This window comes from Bos indicus x Bos taurus, chromosome 1 (genome assembly GCF_003369695.1).
Source record: "Bos indicus x Bos taurus breed Angus x Brahman F1 hybrid chromosome 1, Bos_hybrid_MaternalHap_v2.0, whole genome shotgun sequence".
Lineage (NCBI taxonomy): Eukaryota > Metazoa > Chordata > Mammalia > Artiodactyla > Bovidae > Bos > Bos indicus x Bos taurus.
In genome coordinates, this window is record NC_040076.1 from 97047389 (window position 1) to 97066778 (window position 19390).

Sequence of the window (19390 nt, forward strand, 5' to 3'; positions counted from 1 at the left end):
TAATTATTAGCCTTATGCTGCAAGATCTGTATCTCTAGCTTTAACTTCAACTGGGTTTCAGTCACCATTTCCAACCACCGCTAGACATTTTCACATAGGTGTTTCACCACCAAATTCAGCAGATAAAGTCTTCTCTTCCATAAACCTCCATCTTATCTCCCTATCATAATTAACAGCATCACCATCTACTCAATCACTAAGGATCAAAACTTAGGTTACTAAGTTGAGGATACAGGAAGAGAAACTGGCTCAAGTCTGCTTAAGAAAAGGGGGATTTAGGGAATTTGCAGGTTCAATCTGTGGCTGGGGAACTAAGATCCCACAAGGTGAGCAGAAAAGCCAAAAAAAGAAAAGGGGTATTTACTGTAAGGATTTAATAGGCAAAAATCATGGGCATTCAGGCACAAGCAAACAAGCATAGCTATACCACCTCAAGTGGGACTGGGGACTGCAAAGCCTCAGGCCACTTTGGTTTGTCACAGGGTCGTGGTCACTTGGTTCTACAAACCTACTTCATCCCCTTGCTTTGTTCTCTAGATCAGCTTTCTCTGCTTCTTCACTATTTCCTTTAGATTTTTGGCTTGCTTCACTAACTATGGACCAGATCTAAATGATCTTTTTTATGTACACATAAACCAAGTGTCTGAAGTAGCTTGTTTGGGCTAAGAACTGTTTTCTTCCTGGTAAGGTGTTCTATAAGCTGTGATCACAAGCATGGAATCACAAGCATGTTAAAACGTGGCCCTTTAGCATTCAACTGTAGTTCAGGGTGTGAGATCCTGGAGTGTAAACCTGGCGATCTAATCCCATTCTTCCAGCACAAGTGAAAGGCAGAGGACTCTTTCAAGATGGTAGGGGTATAGTCCTAGATGTGTCTTTGATGATTCCGATCTCTGCCAACACCTTTGAGATTTTCTCTCCATTCCCCTACCTCAGTCAGCTGTGAACAAATCCCTCCCAATAGCTATCTCCTCTTGCCTGCCTATCCAGGAGAGCAACAGCTCTTTCTCTGTCCGTTCAATTTCTACTGACTGCTTGACATTTCCTTTCCTGCCTTCCTCTGTTATAACACTTGGCATTCAGGCCTGTCTTTCCCATTTGACTGTAAACTTAAAAGAGGAAATCATCTTGTTCACTTTATGTATTCTGATTTCAGTAATTTTCTAGCATTTCAAGTAATAGCCAGATATTTTAATTCAAATACTTGATTCATATCCATGGTGTTTATTTCAGTATATACTTCTTGAAAATAAATACCCTATTTCTGAATGACTACTATGTTTACATGATAATTATCCAAATCCCTTAAGCAAATACATCACATCTCTGCTGAATGAAGTGGGGTGGGGGCTGCAGAGGACAGGTAAGTAAATCATGTCACTGTCTCAAGAAATGCTCTGATAACTATCAATAATGTTCATAAATAATGAGTAAAAACATAGAATTTACAGAAATGGCATTAAAATACAATTTATTTGGTGGTATTTCTAGCCAAATTCCAAAGACTCAAAATCTGAGTAAAAAGTGGAAAGTCATATTAAGAGCTTCATTTATCAAGAGACAATATAGGAACTTCCCTAGCAGTCCAGTAGTTAGGACTTCACACTTGCACTGCCGAAGGCCCAGGTTCAATCCTTAGTCACAGAACTAAGATCCCACAGGTTGCAGGGTGCAGCCAAAAAAAAAAAACATAGTGCCCACATAACCACATATTAAGAGCCGAAAGGAAGAACACCAGGAAGTGTTTAGGATAATCGTTTTCTATGTTTGGTATGCATTAAGACCACCTATGGAGCTTTTCTAGCATGTTCTGGAGACTGATGCAGAGGGCCCCAGGTGTGGTGGGGCTTGGACACAACTATTTTAAAAACGTTTTTGATGTGTATCAAATGTTAGAGCCATCGTACTAGGATATTTAAATGAGTACACGTAGATTAACTGTCTTTATATAAGCATACTTCAACTATCATTTGTATAATTTCTGTAGACATGAAACATACAGAAAAGTGACAAACTACCGTTGCAACAGGACAGGACCTTTTCTTTTGGAAAAAAATAAAACACTTTTCTAAAATCTGTCTATCAAAATCAGTCTATGAAACGAAACATAAAACATACCAGCAAAAAATCCTTTATATATAATCTATGGTTTCTTTTTTAAAAGCCTAAAATCTAACAATACAGAAGGAATTATCTAATACAAATACAAAACAAAATTAATTTAGAAAATAATTTCTTAGTAAGATCTTCAGCATTCTAAAAAGACTTTCAAAAAATGTAGTAATACTTACATAATTTAGAATAGACCTTTCCCAAAACACTGCACTGTAACAAATATATTTAAAGATGAACTTAACTGATAATTTTGAGTGTTACAATGATAGCAGATACAACTAAAATACACGCATATGATAGTAATACAGCATTAGAAGATGACAGGAGAAAAACTCAGTCTTCAAACTTTCTTTACAAGTCATTCTGGAAGAGTGTCATGCCATGGCAATTTAAAATAAAATTATTTTAGCTAAGAAGCAGATAATGTGATGAAGAAAAACACAATAAATCAACCTTAGCCACTTCAATCCTTTAATGTGACAAATAATAAATGTAAAGGCTAATTTATGTAAAGACAAAATACTAATTACCATCATGTTAGAGGAAATCTGGTAACTACTACCCTTACACAATTATGACATCACTGTAGCAGTTTTTAAAAAGAAATTTTGTTCATTAGATGCTTGGATTAATGAAGATGTGAATTAAATATAGCCTCTCCATTTCAGCAGAGTTCTTAAAAAGGCTGTCTTAATTTTCTTTAATTTCTTCACATTCCAATAAATTCCTATTGAATTTAAGCCAGAATAGATTAGTTGAACATTTTTATAACTTTATAAATTGTATTTAAATCCTGTATATTATATTAATACATATGAATGATTAGACTTCTTAGATAAATTAAATACTAAGTTTGATGTACATTGTACAAAGGCAGTATTTCAAACTCTAAGTCAACCCCACTGGTGGCAGTTTATTGTGAAAATGCTGAGTGTGCTGTGAAATGGTGATGATCTGTACAGTTTACAAGAGTTTAGTTTCTAGTTGGTTCCTATGACTAGGACCCCAGAGAAAACACAATTAAAGAAATCAATACCAATAGAAAATATATTAATTTTATTACAGGTGTAGTTTAAAAGCAGAAAACAAATGAGCCATAACTAATGCATGGCAGAAATAGGAAATAATGTCACCATGGTGTTTAATCAGTAGTATAGGAACAGACTTTGTGGAACTAAAAATTTAATGTCCAAAGACTAGGCAGTGAGACTAAATCAATACGTGGGGAAAATGGAAGGGGCAAGTGGTAGTATCAGAATAAATTTGAATTTTCTAAGTTCATTAAGAAGGGAAAGGACTAATGTGAAACTACAGCCACCACCAACTGTTATGGTTTAATCTATAAAAATTTTAAACTTGAAACTTATAAAAAAAACTCAAATATAAAATGTTTAATAAACTGGCTTTCTGATAACTCAAATGTCTACTTATAATTGAAGTTAATTTTTTAACAATTTATGAATATAATGTACCAAATTCAGAAGTCAAGTGTTTTATACTATGCACTAAGTTTCTATTTAGAAAATTCTTTAGGGTTTTATTTTTTAAAAAGTGCATAAGAGGTATAAGAGAAGCTTATCAAAAATTTTCACAACTCAGTATATTTCCCTCATCTCCAATAACCTAGAAACTTATTAAAACAGTCTGCATCAAATTTGAAACTGCTTTTAATAAGATAAAAACACCAAATATCTATCTAAAATTCATTTTGAAAATGTAGTCTCAGACAACTTAAATCAAAAAAGTATTGACCACTGATTTTCTCCAGAATTCTGAGTTCTACACAACAAAATTTATATCTAGTTTTCTAGTTTTTAAGAGAAGCACTTTTTGTTTCATTAGAAAAGTTACCTTCAGTGCACTATATTAATAGAGAAATAGCACAATTCTTATTCAGTACCTCAATTTTTATAGTAGAAATATGAATTTCCCCCCTCACAGTTTGAATGTGAAAGTCTTCCCTTGTGGCTCAGCTGGTAAAGAATCCGCCTGCAATGTGGGAGACCTGGCTTCAATCCCTGGGTTGGGAAAATCCCCTGGAGAAAGGAAAGGCTACCCATCCCAGTTCTGGCCTGGAGAATTCGCCAGAGTCAGACACGACTGAGCAACTTTCATAGTTTATATACTGGTCTATGGAGCTTGCTAACAGCACTGTCATGGGCTGATACTATTATGGATTTTGTTTAAATTTTGAGAAGAAAATAAATATATTTTACAGGTCAAAACTCAATCATAAACTGATAGATTTCACTTCAGTAAATGAAAGGCAATCTGAAATGAAAAACAGAAATGGAATTAAGGCAGCTCTAAAACAAAGTTATACTTATTCACCCCAAATAGTGCTACTGCAGTATAATTCATTCCTTTAAAAGTTGTGTGTATAACCTAGACATAAAAGCCAAACATCAAAACAAGCATTGCAGCTATGATGCAGCATCAGGTGCTTTTACTTTGGTGAATGAGAATAATGGTCACAACTCAAATGAATGGTCAATTTAATATGAATATATGCACCTTACCAGCAATGTTTATGTTTACTACCAGAGACGTCTTAGCAATTCCATATTCCTCACAAAGTCAATATAGCTGTTGTAAAAAAATCAACTGTGGCTCTGAATACCCATTTGCGGCTGGCCTCAGCAACGCATCTGGAGCAGGAGGCTGGCTGTCTGCGACAGGCAGCAGCAGGTGGTGGTCCTCAGCCCCCAGTAGGAGAGTCAGTGGCAAAGTCACATCAGAAGGTTTCACGTCCAGAGTTTCTGACAGAGGACTTTTTTGTATGGAGTCTTGTTCATTCAAGGGATGATCCTCTATACTGGAATCTAGAATTTTATCTGCACCTGAAGAAGGGAAAAAACTCATTATCTTTAAAAACAAAACAAAAACCCCAAGGAAGACTCATCTACTTACCATTCCCATTCTAACCCCACCTTTAGTCACACCATTTCTCTTTTGCTGATCTGCCCTTCTCCTTACCTGCACAAACCCATTCTGGACCTCAAGACTAGGCTCACGCATCAACTCCATTACAAAAATGGACTTAATTGCTCTAGACCAGGGTAAGCTGTTTCTTAATCACTCATTTGTCAATACTTCATATACCATCTCCGGACACCTAGCTATCTATCTTACTGCTATGTAACATCCTACTTAGGTATGCCTTGAATGCTCAACAGACTATATATTCCTTAGAGCAAATGTCTAATTACACTTCACTACTTCCAAGTACCTCACGGTGCTACATAGATAAGTACTCTTTTTAATTCACTGAATGTATTAGTGAATAATTCATATCATTCTGTGAGTTCAAGTTCAGAAGTATGGCACTTTCATTTATTTTCAGAAGAAATTCTGCATTACTCAAGGGATTAATTATCCAGCTGACTAAAGACACACTTTTCTCTTCAAATTTTCCACTAGCTTTCCCATGTTGTCACTCCAAAAGTATTAACATGATTTCAATCTCACTACCCTCATTAGACAAACTTGCATACTTTTGTAAAGTTATAACTCCTATTTTTGCCAAACTATTCTTCGGTTCAACCAGTTAAGAATACAACCTGCAGTCTCTTGTTGCAGTGACTCTCTTCACAATGTTCTCTCTGCCTGGATGAACATTTCCTTTCCCATTTCCATCCTCCATGTTTCAGATTCTCTAGAATTAAGCTTTCCCAATACTCATGTCAGGACTTAATCTCTTCTTCAGTACTCTTGTGTCTTTATCATATCCTACATTTTGTCTTGTAATCATAGTTATTTATTTAGATTTCTGGATTCCCACACTAGACTGTAAGCTCTTTGAGGACTAGGACTACACTTTCCTAGTACCTGCATGGTTATGTGTACTTTAGAGGTACTTAATAAATGCTCGTCGAATTTATGACTCACTGAAGTTTTCAGATGTTACTACCTTAATCTTTATGATGTTTATGTTTACTACCAAAAACTTACTATCATCTCTACACAGTGAGGAAGATTAATGGTGTTTCTAGGCATAAAAGAATTGTAAGCACGGTGAAACTTTTTCAAGGATTCATTTCTAAGCAACAGACTAAAAATTCTGTAGTATGGTTTTCCACTCCACATATTATGACAATTTGGGGATATCTGTTTCCCTATTTCCTCTCATACAATTTTTGGACTAGTGTTCATGATGCTCCTTTCTCTGCATAACTACAATAAACCCCAGGTAACCCAGACTCTAGTATGTGAAAGAGTGATATACAGTTGTTTATGTATTCTTTCATTCTTGAAATTGTTCATACATCAGGTTTTTAAAGGAGAAAATATTTTAAAGCAATGTTTATTACAAGGTCAATATGGAAAGTTGAACTCACCTGCACATTACAAAGCTACCTTCCTCATATGGGTACACCTTGTTTTAAAAAATATATGTCTAATTTAAACTGTTACAATGTGTATCTCAACATTTTTAGGAATAGCACAAATATGAGAGCTCCAAATTTTTAAAAAACACAAGCATTTACCAGAATGTACTTTTGTTTTGTGCTTCTTTAAATTTTTAATATCTGTGTAAGAATTTCCACATAATTCGCAGATAAATGGTCTTTCTCCTGAAAAATAAGTTAAAAAATCAAAGCCTCAGTATTTCAGAAACTGAGAAGGCAAAAATATCAACGTTCATGAATACAGTGCTAACATTATTACATTACTTTAATTTCTTTCAAATTACCATTTTAATCTCTTGGCTCTAACATAGCAAAATAAAAACTTCCACACATAGGCACTCCTTTCCTTTATGCAAAGCTTCCCTATTTCAAGGAAAAATGAAGCATTTTCACTAACAGAAACCTCAAACTAAAAAATTAACTCTATCAGACATTTAGTGAATGCCAATCATATGCCAGACTCTGGCTAAGAGATGTAGCTGAGGGGGAAAAATGCATAATTATGGTTTCTACTCTCAGGTAGCTTATAAATTAGAAAATCCTTTCTATTATGAGGAATAACTTTTAGAAAGATAAAGAACAGTACATTTTCAAAGTGGTCTTTTCGTTTTAAAAAACCTTGAACATTTAATATGTTCTTATACTATCTATATACTGCCTTTTAGAATAACCATGTCATTGTTAGAATATATCCCTAAAATTTGCATACTGAATATTGTTTCATAAGAAAATCTGATATTATCTTAGTATTACCTATCCCTTTTCATTTTTTGGCATATCTGTGCAATTTTACCCAAATCATTTAAAAACTACTGATTACCTGGAACACATCTTAGAAAATCTACATAATTCTTGACCCAATTTAATCCATACTCCAAACAACAACAAAAAAACAAATAAAAACTGATACTCATACATTAAAATATAGCTATAGCTAGAGTATGACTAGATACCATATAGTCCATAATGGTTTAAAGTCAATGTTTACATAAAAAGAAATTAGAGAGAACAAAAAATAATACGTTCTCCCTAAACACAGACCTGTATGGGATCGAAAGTGTTTGTTGAGCTCTCCTGAGGAAATAAAACTTTTCCCACAAATACCACATATGTATGGTTTTTCACCTAGATGGAAAATAAAAGATAGCGAAGTGGTGTACTATACCAATATAATATTTATCAGTTACAATAATCTATAGTAAGCTGTTCTAAAGTATTATTTAAATTAAGACCTCTTTATATTGTATTTTAGAGGTATTTTCAGTGTGATCCAACTTAAATGAATATTAGTAATTATTTTACACTGTTCATATAACCTGATACTTTTTCATATAATAAAACTTTCTCCAAATATCCTTCCAGTAGACTAAAAATGGGCAAGAAGTCTGATTTTTATAAAATTAAAAACATGAGAATTCATCAATCCATATTTCAATTCTTGTTATCTACAAGATTATTAAAGGGGAATTAAAATCACTTAGGAAGATCTATTAAAAATTACAAAAAAAAGAAAATCTTTGAACAACAGATTTTGCTTCAAAATTGATACTTTGGGTTTTAAGTATCTATTCAATTTACAAATCTTAGAATGTTTTGTAGAAAAAGTCCTAAGAACAATTTAGTAACTACTAAATTGATGTTCTATCCAAACTCATCCCAACCCCTTAACTTTACAGCTTTATTCCAGGGAAATGAAGCTTCAAGAGGCTAAGGAGTTTTTCTACCGCCATAAAAAATGTCTTAACTCAAACTTACATACTGTCAAAATTACCTGATTTTCATGTACGTAAGTTACATGGAAAAAAAAATTTCACCCACTGTGTATTATTCTAGAAAATAAGTCTGTTTTTACATCTAATATTTATGTGAAAATCAGAAACATAAAAAGCTTCAAGAAGCACAATTTCAAAGGCTCAATTTCCCTTTTTCTTTTATTTACAACTGTCCTTATTTTAGGCAATCCCTGTGTCACATTCTTACCTGTATGTTTCCGAGAATGAGTGATAAGAGAACTAGAGACAGCAAATGCCTTCCCACAGGTATCACACACATAAGGCTTTTCTCCTGTATGCCTTCGAACATGGTAGGTCAATGTGCTGGCTTGGGCAAATCGCTGTCCACACCTATCACAGACGTATGGCTTCTCTCCACTATGCTTCCTATTAGTAAATAATTATAGAGATATATAATGGCAAGTAAAACAATCTGAGGATCATATAGCAAACTTTTCTGTACAATTTTTCATGCAGCATTTTCATTTCATCTGAACAGATCCAGAATATGTATTTTAAATCAACCGTTTTCCCCAGAAATAAAGCCATGCATCTATGATCAATTAATCTGTGACAAAGGAGGCAAGACTACACAATATTGGAAAAACAGTCTCTTCAACAAATGGTGCTGGAAAACTGAACAGCTACATTAAAAAAATGAAATGGATTAAAGACCTAAATGTGAGACCAGACACTATAAAATTCCTAGAGGAAAACACAGGCAGAACACTCTGACATAAATCTCAGCAATATCTTTTTTGATCTGCATCCCAGAATAATGGAAATAAGTACAAAAATAAACAAATGGGACCTACTTAAATGTAAAACCTTTGGCATAGCAAAGGAAACAATAAATGGAACAAAAAAGACAACCCACAGATTAGGAGAAAATGTTTGCAAATGATGTGACCAACAAGGGATTAGTCTCCAAAATTTACCAACAGCTCATATGATGCTTAACAGCATCAAAACAACCCAATCAACAAATGGGCAGAAAACCTAAATAGACATTTCTCCAAAGAAGACATACAGATGGCCAAGAAGTACATGAAAAGATGTTCAATATCACTTAGAGAAATGGAATTCAAGACTACGACATAAAAAGAAAAGAACTACAACATATCACATCACACCAGCCAGAATGTCTTATTATCAAAAAATCCATGAACAAATGCTGAAGAGGGTGTGTGGAGAGAAGGGAACCCTCCTGCACTGTTGGTGGCAATGTAAATTTGTACAGCTATTATGAAGAACAGTACGGAGGTTCCTTAAAAAACTAAAAACAGAGCCACCATAACCCTGCAAGCCATACATCTAGAGAAAAACAAGATCCAAAAGGATACATGCACCCCAATGTTCACTGCAGCACTGTTTACAATAGCCAAGACATGAAAGCAACCTAAATGTCCATCTACAGAAAAATGGATAGATGTGATACTTTTATACAACAGAATATTACTCAGCCATCAAACAGAATGAAATGCCTTTTGCAGCAACAAGATTGGACCTAGAGACTGTCACACAGACTCAAGTCAGTCAGACAGAGAAGGAGAAATATATGAAATCCCTTATATGTGGGATCTAAAAAGAAATGATACATACGAATTTACATACAAAACAGAAAGAGGATCAACACACTCAGAGAAAGAACTTATGGTCATGCGGGAGGGGGGTGGGGGGGAAGGATGGGAAGAAACAGTTAAGGAGTTTGAGATGGGCACGTACACACTGCTATACACACTGCTATACTGAAAATGGATAAACAAAAAGGACCTACTGTAGACAGCATGGAACTCTGCTCAATGTTTTGTGGTAGCCTGGATGGGAGGGGAGTTTAGGGGAGAATAGATCTATGTATATGTATGGCTGGGTCCCTTCCCTGTTCACCTCAAACTATCACAACATTGTTTATTGGCTATATTCCAATACAAAATAAAAAGTTAAAAAAATTTTTTAATAAAATCAACAGTTTCAATGTATAATGTCAAGAATAAATGTTTCAGTTGTTATGAAAACATTAGTTCTGAGATTAGTTCAAAGTTTTCCCATTAGGTATATGTGGTAGTCAAGTATGCCCACAATACTACAGGCAATGATTTTTGCTTGTCCATTCACTATCCTTAAACCTTCAGCACCCATCCTCACTCTCAGCTGATGTCCTTGCTTCCTGTTTTGCTAAGAAAAATTTTAGCAATCAGAAAAAAATTTCTACATCACAAACCTCCACCTATAGGCATCTGTATCTACAGAGTTTGCTTTTCTTTAATACAAGAACGGTAGTTCTTCCTATTTGTATACTTAGGACACTATCCCCCTTGCCTACTCCAGGTTCACTCCTGAAATTTCTTCCATCCTGTATCATCAATTTCCTCCCCTCCTTTGGATTATAGCATACAAATATACTGATACATCTCCCATCTTAAAAAAAAAAAGATCCCGACCCTACTTGTTCCTCTATTTTTCTGCTCTCCTTTTAGTAAGATCCTGAGTCTCCAACAGTTCTACTTCACTTCTTCCCCACTAGTCTCTGCTAACCGGAGAAGGCAATGGCACCCCACTCCAGTACTCTTGCCTGGAAAATCCCAGGGATGGAGGAGCCTGGTAGGCTGCAATCCATGGGGTTGTGAAGAGTTGGACACGACTGAGCGACTTCACTTTCATGCATTGGAGAAGGAAATGGCAACCCACTCCAGTGTTCTTGCCTGGAGAATCCCAGGGACGGGGGAGCCTGGTGGGCTGCCATCTATGGGGTCACACAGAGTCAGACACGACTGAAGTGACTTAGCAGCAGTAGCAGTCTCTGCTAACACTGCTTTCGTCAAAACCACTGCGAACCTTTTACTTTGCCAAATCCAACAGTCAATTCTCGGTCCTAATCTCCCTATCATCAGAATTTGACACAATGACAGCTCTCTTCTGAAATCATTTCCTCCACCTGGAATCCAAGACTGCCCAACATTCTGGTTTGCCCCTATTTTTGCTGTTTCTTCCTAGTCACTTCAGCTGGTTCTTGCCTATCTCTCAGAACTCAAAGTTAGTGTGCCTCATGACTCCATCCTTTGATGTCTTTTCTGTCCATCTTCATTCTCCTGGTGACCTCATCTCTAACATTATGCCTTTAAATACTACCTACATGCCAATGACTCCGAATTTATGCTGCTAAGTCGCTTCAGTCGTGTCTGACTCTGGGACCCCATAGACGGCAGCCCACCAGGCTCCCCCGTCCCTGGGATTCTCTAGGCAAGAATACTGGAATGGGTTGCCATTTCCTTCTCCACTGAATTTATGTCTTCAGCTCAAACCAGTCCCCTGACTTCCAGACTGAACCATCTCTTACACATTTCTATTCAGGTATCTAATAGTCATCTCAAATTTAACACGATCAGAACTCTACTCCTAAACTCCCACACTCCTACTTAAACTGCTCTATCCACAAATTCCCATTTCAGTTAATGGTAATTCCATCTTTTCATATGATCAAGCTCAAAACCTGTGTATTGTTTTTAATTCTACTCTTTTTTATACCTCACATCCAAATGTGCTGAGAATTCTGTTTGCTATACCTTTAAAGTACATGCAGAATCTGACTACCACTTATCTCTCCCACTATTTTTTTTTTTTACCGGCTTCCGTCCACCACTTCCGGTAGGATCGGCCGCCGCGCCAGGAGGCGGTGAGGTCACTTCCGGGAGAACTAGTTGCCGACTGCCTCCAGGTGACCCACTATTACCTTTCTGACCTGAACCATCATCCCTCTCACTCGGGTTTTATCTATAGCTTCCTAACTGGTAACTTTGCTTCCACTCTTGCAATCTTACAATCTTTTGCTAACAAAGCATCCAGAGTGATCTTATAATGCAAGTAAGTTCACATCACTTATTTCTTTCTCAAACTTAAAAGCATCATAATGGCCTACAAAACCTTCACCTTCTGAACACCATAACACCATTCAGACCTTACTTCCCTCCCTTACTTATCCCCCTCCAGGCATTATGGCTTCCTTCTGGTTCTTTCACTGTGCTAATAATATTGTATGACGGTACCACAATTAGAACTCTACTGTCCTGAATTCTCATGTAATAGTCTATTTAAGGCTACTTTGAATGACAGACTTAAAGATCAAATATCCTTTTTTGCTTTTATTTTTACCTTGCATGAATCTTGAGATTGCTAGAAGTTGCAAATTGTAAATTGCATACATCACATTTATAGGGTTTTTCCTCACCATGATGCATGCGACTATGGAAGACTAGCTGGCATTTCTGAGCAAATCCTTTATCACACAATTCACATTTGTATGGCTTCTCACCTAAAAGAAAAGTAAATAAAATTTTATTTAGAAGGAAATATTGTTTTAGTTGCTTAATTCATACAAACTTTCAAAAGACTTCAACAGTATTAGTAGTTTCAGTATTCAGAAAATACTAACTGCTAGGAGAAGGCGATGGCACCCCACTCCAGTACTCTTGCCTGGAAAATCCCATGGAGGAGCCTGCTAGGCTACAGTCCATGGGGCCGCTAAGAGTCGGACGCGACTGAGCGACTTCACTTTCACTTTTCACTTTCATGCATTGGAGAAGGAAATGGCAACCCACTCCAGTGTTCTTGCCTGGAGAATCGCAGGGACAGAGAAGCCTGGTGGGCTTCCATCTATGGGGTTGCACAGAGTCAGACACGACTGACGCAACTTAGCAGCAGCAGCAGAAGTAAAAAAGCATATAGGATCTTTTTCCAGACTGATTATTGAAAACACCAACAGAGTTAAAAGAAATTAGTGTTTCTTATTTCATAACAGTGAAAGGTGATGAGAGAAATATATAATGCTTCTAAAAAGTACAAATCTAGCATACCAATAAAGGTTGAGGAAGGACTGTACATATAATTTACGTTCAGAAGTTGAAAAAGTCTAAGGAAGCAGGTAGTGAGATATGTTGGCAAAATCTGATAATCAGCCTGAGCTGTAATTACTTTTTCTCTTTATCAGTTTTAATATATTGTCTGTTAAACAGTTAGCAAGCTAGAACTAAGTTTATGCTTATTTTAACTGTGAGGAAAAATGATTTAGAGTTCACGCACTGGGACTTCAGAGTACCAATTACAACAAAACAAAGAGCCATTAAATATTTGGTCACAATTACAAGGTATTTTCAAGTCTAACATGCTCAATATTTTTATGAATATAAGTGTATACTAAATTTTGGACATAAATAGTCAACACTATGTATTAATGTCTATAAAAACATTTCAGTCACAATATAAAAACTATACTTCCCACAAACAGTCTTACCTGTATGAGTCCTTACATGAGTTTTCAGCTGGTTACACTGGGTAAATGCCTTTCCACATAAGTGGCAGACATAAGGTTTGACTCCTTTATGTATTCTCATGTGTCTTCTCAAGCTGCTGGCTTCCGAAAACACTTTCCCACATGTGTTACACATTGGTTTGGCCTTAGAATACCTCTGATCCAGCTCTTCCCCAGAGCTTTCCAGTTCATAAGAGTTCTTGACACTGGCTATATTAGACATAGAGTGTTCTTTCAGAGCACAGTTTGGCTGTGATTTTCCACGTTTCCGTTTCACCGTAACAGTCTGCACAATATCTTGTGCTGGGAAAGTATTTTCCACAACTGATGTCAACTCAAGTTCTGAATTACTTCTTTGTGCAACTTGTTCTATTATAGGTGTGGACAACTTATTTGCATCGAGAAATAATTCAACAGATGCATTCTCTAAAATGTCACTGGGATATTGCACTGTTTTATTCTGCCCTGTTTTCTGGGAATTGAAGGCCTTCTTCTTCTTTTTAGTTTGAGATGACTTCTTTGCTAAAGCTCCTTGTTTAGGATTTGCCTGAACTAAATCTGTAGACACTTCTGATTTCTCCCGACTGTTATAATCTCGCAGAGTCAGGAGACAAGTCTGTTGATTCAATTCAATGTTTCCAGTAATACTAGATATCTCTGTAGAAGAGGGATTAGCAATAAAAGCAAAATCTTCCATCTTTATTTTACATTTAGTGACCACCTCTTCCACTTTGAGATAGTCAGCAGCCTGATGGATTTCTTTAACATTCCAACTGTAAGGAAACAAGGCTAAATGACAATATTCTGATCAAAGAAAAAACGTTTCTGAAACACAACTACGCAGATATTTCTGTCTTTTAAAGACCTAATGAAGTAGAATGATGAAAAATGATTAACAGAACAAATTTTTAAAATGTATTCACTCAGAATGTTTAGGAAAAAATCTTCAGTTTTACAGAAGTTGAAAAGATAAAAAAGTAATGGATCATTCATATGTACAACCATGGAAAAACAAAAATGTTAATATCTCTACTTGTTAAAAAAATACCTGACACACAAAAAGAGTTGTTGGCAGCCTACTGCCTCCTCCCATTTATCCTGAGGCCTCTTCAGATAGCAACCAACTTTTCTTTATTTGTAATTAGAAGAGTCTTAAAAAACTATTATCTTCCTCTGCTCCTCTATGAGGAACCTGAACAGTATTTCTTGAAACTTCCTGTGCACTTGAATTACCCAGGAATTTGTTAAATGTAGATTCAGATTCAGTAGGTCTGTTTTGGGGCCCAAGCATCTGCATTTCTAACACACTCGCTGGTGATGCCAATGCTGCTGGTCCATGGATCACAGCTGAAGGAACAAGGTTTTAGAATGCACTAAGCTCTCTCTAGAAACCTTCCCACCTTTTTCGTGTCTGATATTCAACACAAATTAGCTGGAGAATTTGTCATATTAGAGTTATGTAGAAAAATTTAACATTCAATTTGAATGTTCAACATTCAAATCAATATTTATTGAGCATCTACCATGTGTAGTACTCAGAGGGATATTAAGACATATCAAATAGTCTCTGCCCTCCAGAAGTTTACAATGCAGGGGAAGGCTGGTTGTTTACTTACGTTAGCAACGGCTCTGGACTACTAGGTGACTTAACTAGGGTTAAGTCAGCATCTTTGGGGGCTTCAATTTTCTTAGTTGTAAAGTTAGAGAGCTGAGTTGGTATTAATACCAAAAACACACCCTTTTAATTATTTGAGAATGAATATATACTTACACACACACATATATATATACCCTCAAGTAACCTTCCTTTTTGTCATTTTTCCCCAGAAAGAAATTTTTTTCAGAAAACATTAAGTAGATTTATAGACTAGTCTGGAAACCTAATCACCAGTTTTAGTGAACATTTTATTCTGGGAAAATCCATCCCAAATTCCTAACTATACTACAAACTTTTGGACAATCATCTGTTTGCAAACTGACTTCCTTAGCTAAGAATACATTACTTACTCTATTATTATGGCCTTTGGCTATAATTTGGGGAACAAATAAGGAATGATCCTTGCAATCAAGTTAACTCTCTGTTTGCAAAAGTACAATATGAATGCCCCCAAAATAAGTAAAATCTTATTAGTCTTGCATATGAATTTCTGTGCATGTACATACCACTTAGTCTGTAAAAACATTGTTTTTTAAGCATTTTAATTGATTTTTGTTACACAGTTTATTATTAAGTTATAAAAAGTGAGAGACAGTATTAGAATGAAACCCAAATTTATTCTATCACTTATTATACCACGGTCTCAAATTACAATTGTTCTTAGTAAATGAACCACAAACTAGATGAGATAACCTTTCAGACCACTACAAACTAGTACTGAATCACACACGAACTGTTCAGAACTGAAACAGTAATTCACACAAATTATTTACCTATTTCACTGACAGCCTATAAGCTCAGTTACAGTTAAGAAAGTCAGTCAGCATTTATGTCAATAACTGATTTGCTTTTGTTTATAAGCATGAAGTTAAAAGTGTCTGCAAACTTGCTTTCACTTTTTGAACAGTCACTAAAAATCATTTAATTACCTATGCCAGATTTATGGCTAACTGCTTTATATGAGTAATTGTAATCACCATTTTACATACAAAGGATCAGAGGTTTCAAAGAAGTAACTTGTCCAAGATCACAGAGCATTAGAACTAAGATTTGAGCAAGGAAACTAGCTCCTGAGTCCACTTAATTCTTTATTATTCTGTTTTCTTAATAAGTTGTACAGACTTTCTATTTTTGGTCTATATCTTCTCTTACATTTGTGGCTGGGCTCAAACAATTAACTCCCCAGCTCTTCAGGAAAGATGTATAGCAAAAAAGATTGAATCAAACATCTGGCTCTTCACACTGGTCCTCTGCATGAAGGCTCAAAGTAAGGTGCCCTTCAGTGTGTTCAAATCAATTCAACATTTTTCTGGCAAAGTTAATTGAGAAAGGGAAATCACTAAATTAAAGATCAACCAAAATTCACTGGTTTTGTGATTGTTTACTTTATATTACGCATTCTAAATTTTTAGATCAAAGGCACTTGTATAGCCAAATATTCAGTAAACTTAAATAATATCATGTGACATTTATCTGTGACACTGATGTTCCTTTAAGCAACTTATACAGAACTGACACAAAAATGTCATTACATCAAAATTTAAAAGTAATCCCAAACAGCATGAATGCTTCCTTTTTAATAGGATTAAGGAAAATCCTGATTCCAGCTTTTCAGAGAAATATATTTTCATGATAAGCTGCAATGTAAAAAGAGGGAAGGATTTTGTTTAATGTGTACATGTATGTATCTATAGAGATCATCTGGAAAACAATTAAAGAATATTTATCAAAGTGTTAAGAGTGATTACCTGTGTATGGCAGAATTTCAGATGTTTCCTTTTTTGTTTTTTTCCTTAAATTTTCCCCAATAAATGTAGATTCAAAGGATTTGGAGAGTGGGATAGAAAAGAAGAAATAAAGGAAGGAAACTAATGTTCACTGGGAGATAATAAATCCTAAATTTTCACAGTAACAACCCATGTAGTTATTATCATCTCGTTTTTTCAGATGGAGAAACTGAGGCCTAGAGAAAATGTATATTGATCCAAGAGACACAGTGACTGACAGGCAAGATCTAAAGTTCATAACTGTGCTATGTCAGATGGTGACCTATTCATGTTTACACTTTCAAAAAAGCTGGAGAAAAGAAGGCAGGAGTAATTTTATGGATTTCTCTTTCCTTTTATCCCCATCGCCTTTCTCTACAACAACCAGTAAACATATTAGTATTAATCTAACTACATAGTTCATCGAAAATGAAAGACAAAATGCCTGAGTTATCAGGTTCTTCAGAACCTACTTCTTGTCAGTGCAGTGACAGCATTCAACATCTCAGAGAAGCATTCTAGCCGACTTAAGCATTGTATTTTTCTGAATCAAGATCAGGAAGAGGTCCTGAAAAGAGGGCACTAATAAAGAACAGATTCTTTCTTCTTTCTCCACCTATACCTCCCACCCAAACATCTTATAAGGTAGGGGATGAAGAGTGAGAGAGAAGACCAGAGGGAACCTAAGACCAAAAAGCAAGGGCAAATTGGAATTCAATGATCTTTAAGTTTCCATTCCTCAAAATACACACTTTATTTCAGTAGATAAGTCAAATATGTCAAAAACCATGCTGTAATCCTATGAACATCTGTACTTTTTGTGCTTATGAAATGTAGTCTGTTTACTGCAAACCAGTGATATTGATCTCTTTATTAAAAACAACACTGGGCACACCAGTGTTTGAAGACTGAGAGTTCCGGGATTGAATGGAAAAAATACTAATCTGCTTTAGCTCAAGACTACTGACCAGCTTTTGTAAGTGGAAATAACATAGGTACCTTACCTGTCAAGATTTAAAGTTCCTGTGTATATAAACTCCAACAGTTTCTGAAATCCATCAGCCTTCACCTGACTCTGATCAAGAAAGACATTGTTCTCAGAAGTGCTCCTGTAGATTGCACCAAAATATTCACTAAACGAGGCAAGCACATTCCTGTGAGCTTTAAACTGGAATTCCCCAATCACTATGGTGCAGTCACAAAGAAAACCTGCTTCCCGTTGTTTGTTCAGTCTCTCTAAAAGGTGCTCACAGTGGTGCGAATACTGCATTTTGATATCGGAATCGAATTCTATCCTTGTTCTAAAAAAACGAGAGAGACAGTAAATCAGTACCACTAAGTTCTCATCAAACTTTTCTCCCAAGCCACTGGTGAATAAAGAGACATAGAATCCAAACAAGAACAAAGTCTGTTCTCATTTTACGCCCCCAGAAAATTCTTACCAAGCAAGTACGGATAAAAATGCCGAAGGGATAAAAATCGTTCCTAGTTTTTATTTCATCTTGGTCAACTAACACAATCCTTTGGACACGTCAACAAATGACGATGTGTGAAAACATTTCCACAAAGTGAAAAATAAAGCACCGCAAAATTTCACACTTCTCCATCGCAAAGAGTCGGACACGAATGAGCGACTGAACTGAACTGAAGATCAGTTGAACCTTCACAGTTTCAAGTTCAGTAGGCACGTGTAAATTACGGAAAAAAAACAAAAACAAAATTAATAAACCACTAAGAAATGATTCCTTGGGACAAAGGATCAAAGGACATGGTACGAGTTCTTTAAAATTTTCTCAAATGCTTCTCTGCCTTTCGATCAAGATTAAGTGTAAAACTGCTCTCAAATCGCCGAAACCCGTTACCTTCCGCAGAGCATACAGTGGCTTAAAAGCAAGGCGGGTGGCGAAGGGGGCGGAGAACTAGCACCTGGGCCAAGTGTTGTCAAAGATCTGGTCACCCGCCCCGAGGAGGCCACGCTCCTCCCTACCACCACCCCAATCTATTCGAGGCCGCAAGGGAGTGACAGTAAAAGCCGGTCTCTCCCGACTTTCGCCTTCCTGCCCTGCGCCCAGCTCCCACTCCCCCAATTCCCACGGCAGAGGCTGTGGCCAAGGCCAACATCGGGGCTGCCTCGCCCTAGCTTTCCACCCTAACACCTTCACTCCGGCCTGAATGCGAACTCCACGGAGCCTGCCCTACAATGCCCCAAGGTCTGGAGAGAGCGGGAACAGAGGCCTGGGGGCAAAGACAGAACTCACCTTATAGAAACCCGAGGGGGAAAACAGTTTCTTCACTCTCTCTCCGCCATCTTGGAAGGACGTCACCACGCCACGCTCCGCCTTTCCCTGCTTCCTCCACGATGACGT

At 36.4% G+C, this 19390-nt stretch overlaps 2 protein-coding genes across 5 annotated transcripts in view; one reads left to right on the forward strand and one right to left on the reverse strand.

Annotated features, from left to right (window-relative positions):
• Positions 1-8927, forward strand: part of LRRC34 (leucine rich repeat containing 34) — a 30778-nt gene extending 21851 nt beyond the window's left edge. The window contains exon 11 of the mRNA XM_027541572.1: positions 8796-8927. Within this exon, the coding sequence (XP_027397373.1) occupies positions 8796-8855 (60 nt within the window). The 3' untranslated portion in view covers positions 8856-8927. The remainder of the gene's footprint in view (positions 1-8795) is intronic.
• MYNN (myoneurin) lies at positions 1445-19389 on the reverse strand. Of its 4 annotated transcripts, XM_027541531.1 has the most exons (9): positions 19283-19383; positions 18467-18685; positions 18029-18325; positions 13584-14374; positions 12446-12605; positions 8505-8683; positions 7566-7649; positions 6603-6689; positions 1445-4955 (listed from the first exon to the last, which is right to left on the reverse strand). In XM_027541531.1, the coding sequence occupies exons 3-9, from the start codon at positions 18292-18294 to the stop codon at positions 4693-4695; spliced, it is 1830 nt and encodes a 609-aa protein (XP_027397332.1). In that variant the 5' UTR covers positions 18295-18325; positions 18467-18685; positions 19283-19383; the 3' UTR covers positions 1445-4692. The 4 variants fall into 4 exon arrangements, with proteins under 4 accessions (XP_027397332.1, XP_027397321.1, XP_027397351.1 ...); XM_027541520.1 differs by lacking the exon at positions 18467-18685 and having other exon boundaries at positions 19283-19389; XM_027541550.1 differs by lacking the exon at positions 7566-7649 and having other exon boundaries at positions 19283-19382.
• Between the last annotated feature and the right edge of the window lies 1 nt (position 19390).

Bases quoted from the DNA above. Each gene is read 5' to 3' on its own strand.
- MYNN (XM_027541520.1), bottom strand. From the start codon at position 18,294: ATGCAGTATTCGCACCACTGTGAGCACCTTTTAGAGAGACTGAACAAA. The intron at 8,684-12,445 runs GTAAAAATAAAA...ATTTACTAATAG, and splicing joins AATCTCAAGATTCATGCAAG to GAAGCATAGTGGAGAGAAGC. The intron at 4,956-6,602 runs GTAAATGCTTGT...TCCCTTCTTCAG, and splicing joins CAAAACAAAAGTACATTCTG to GTGCAGATAAAATTCTAGAT.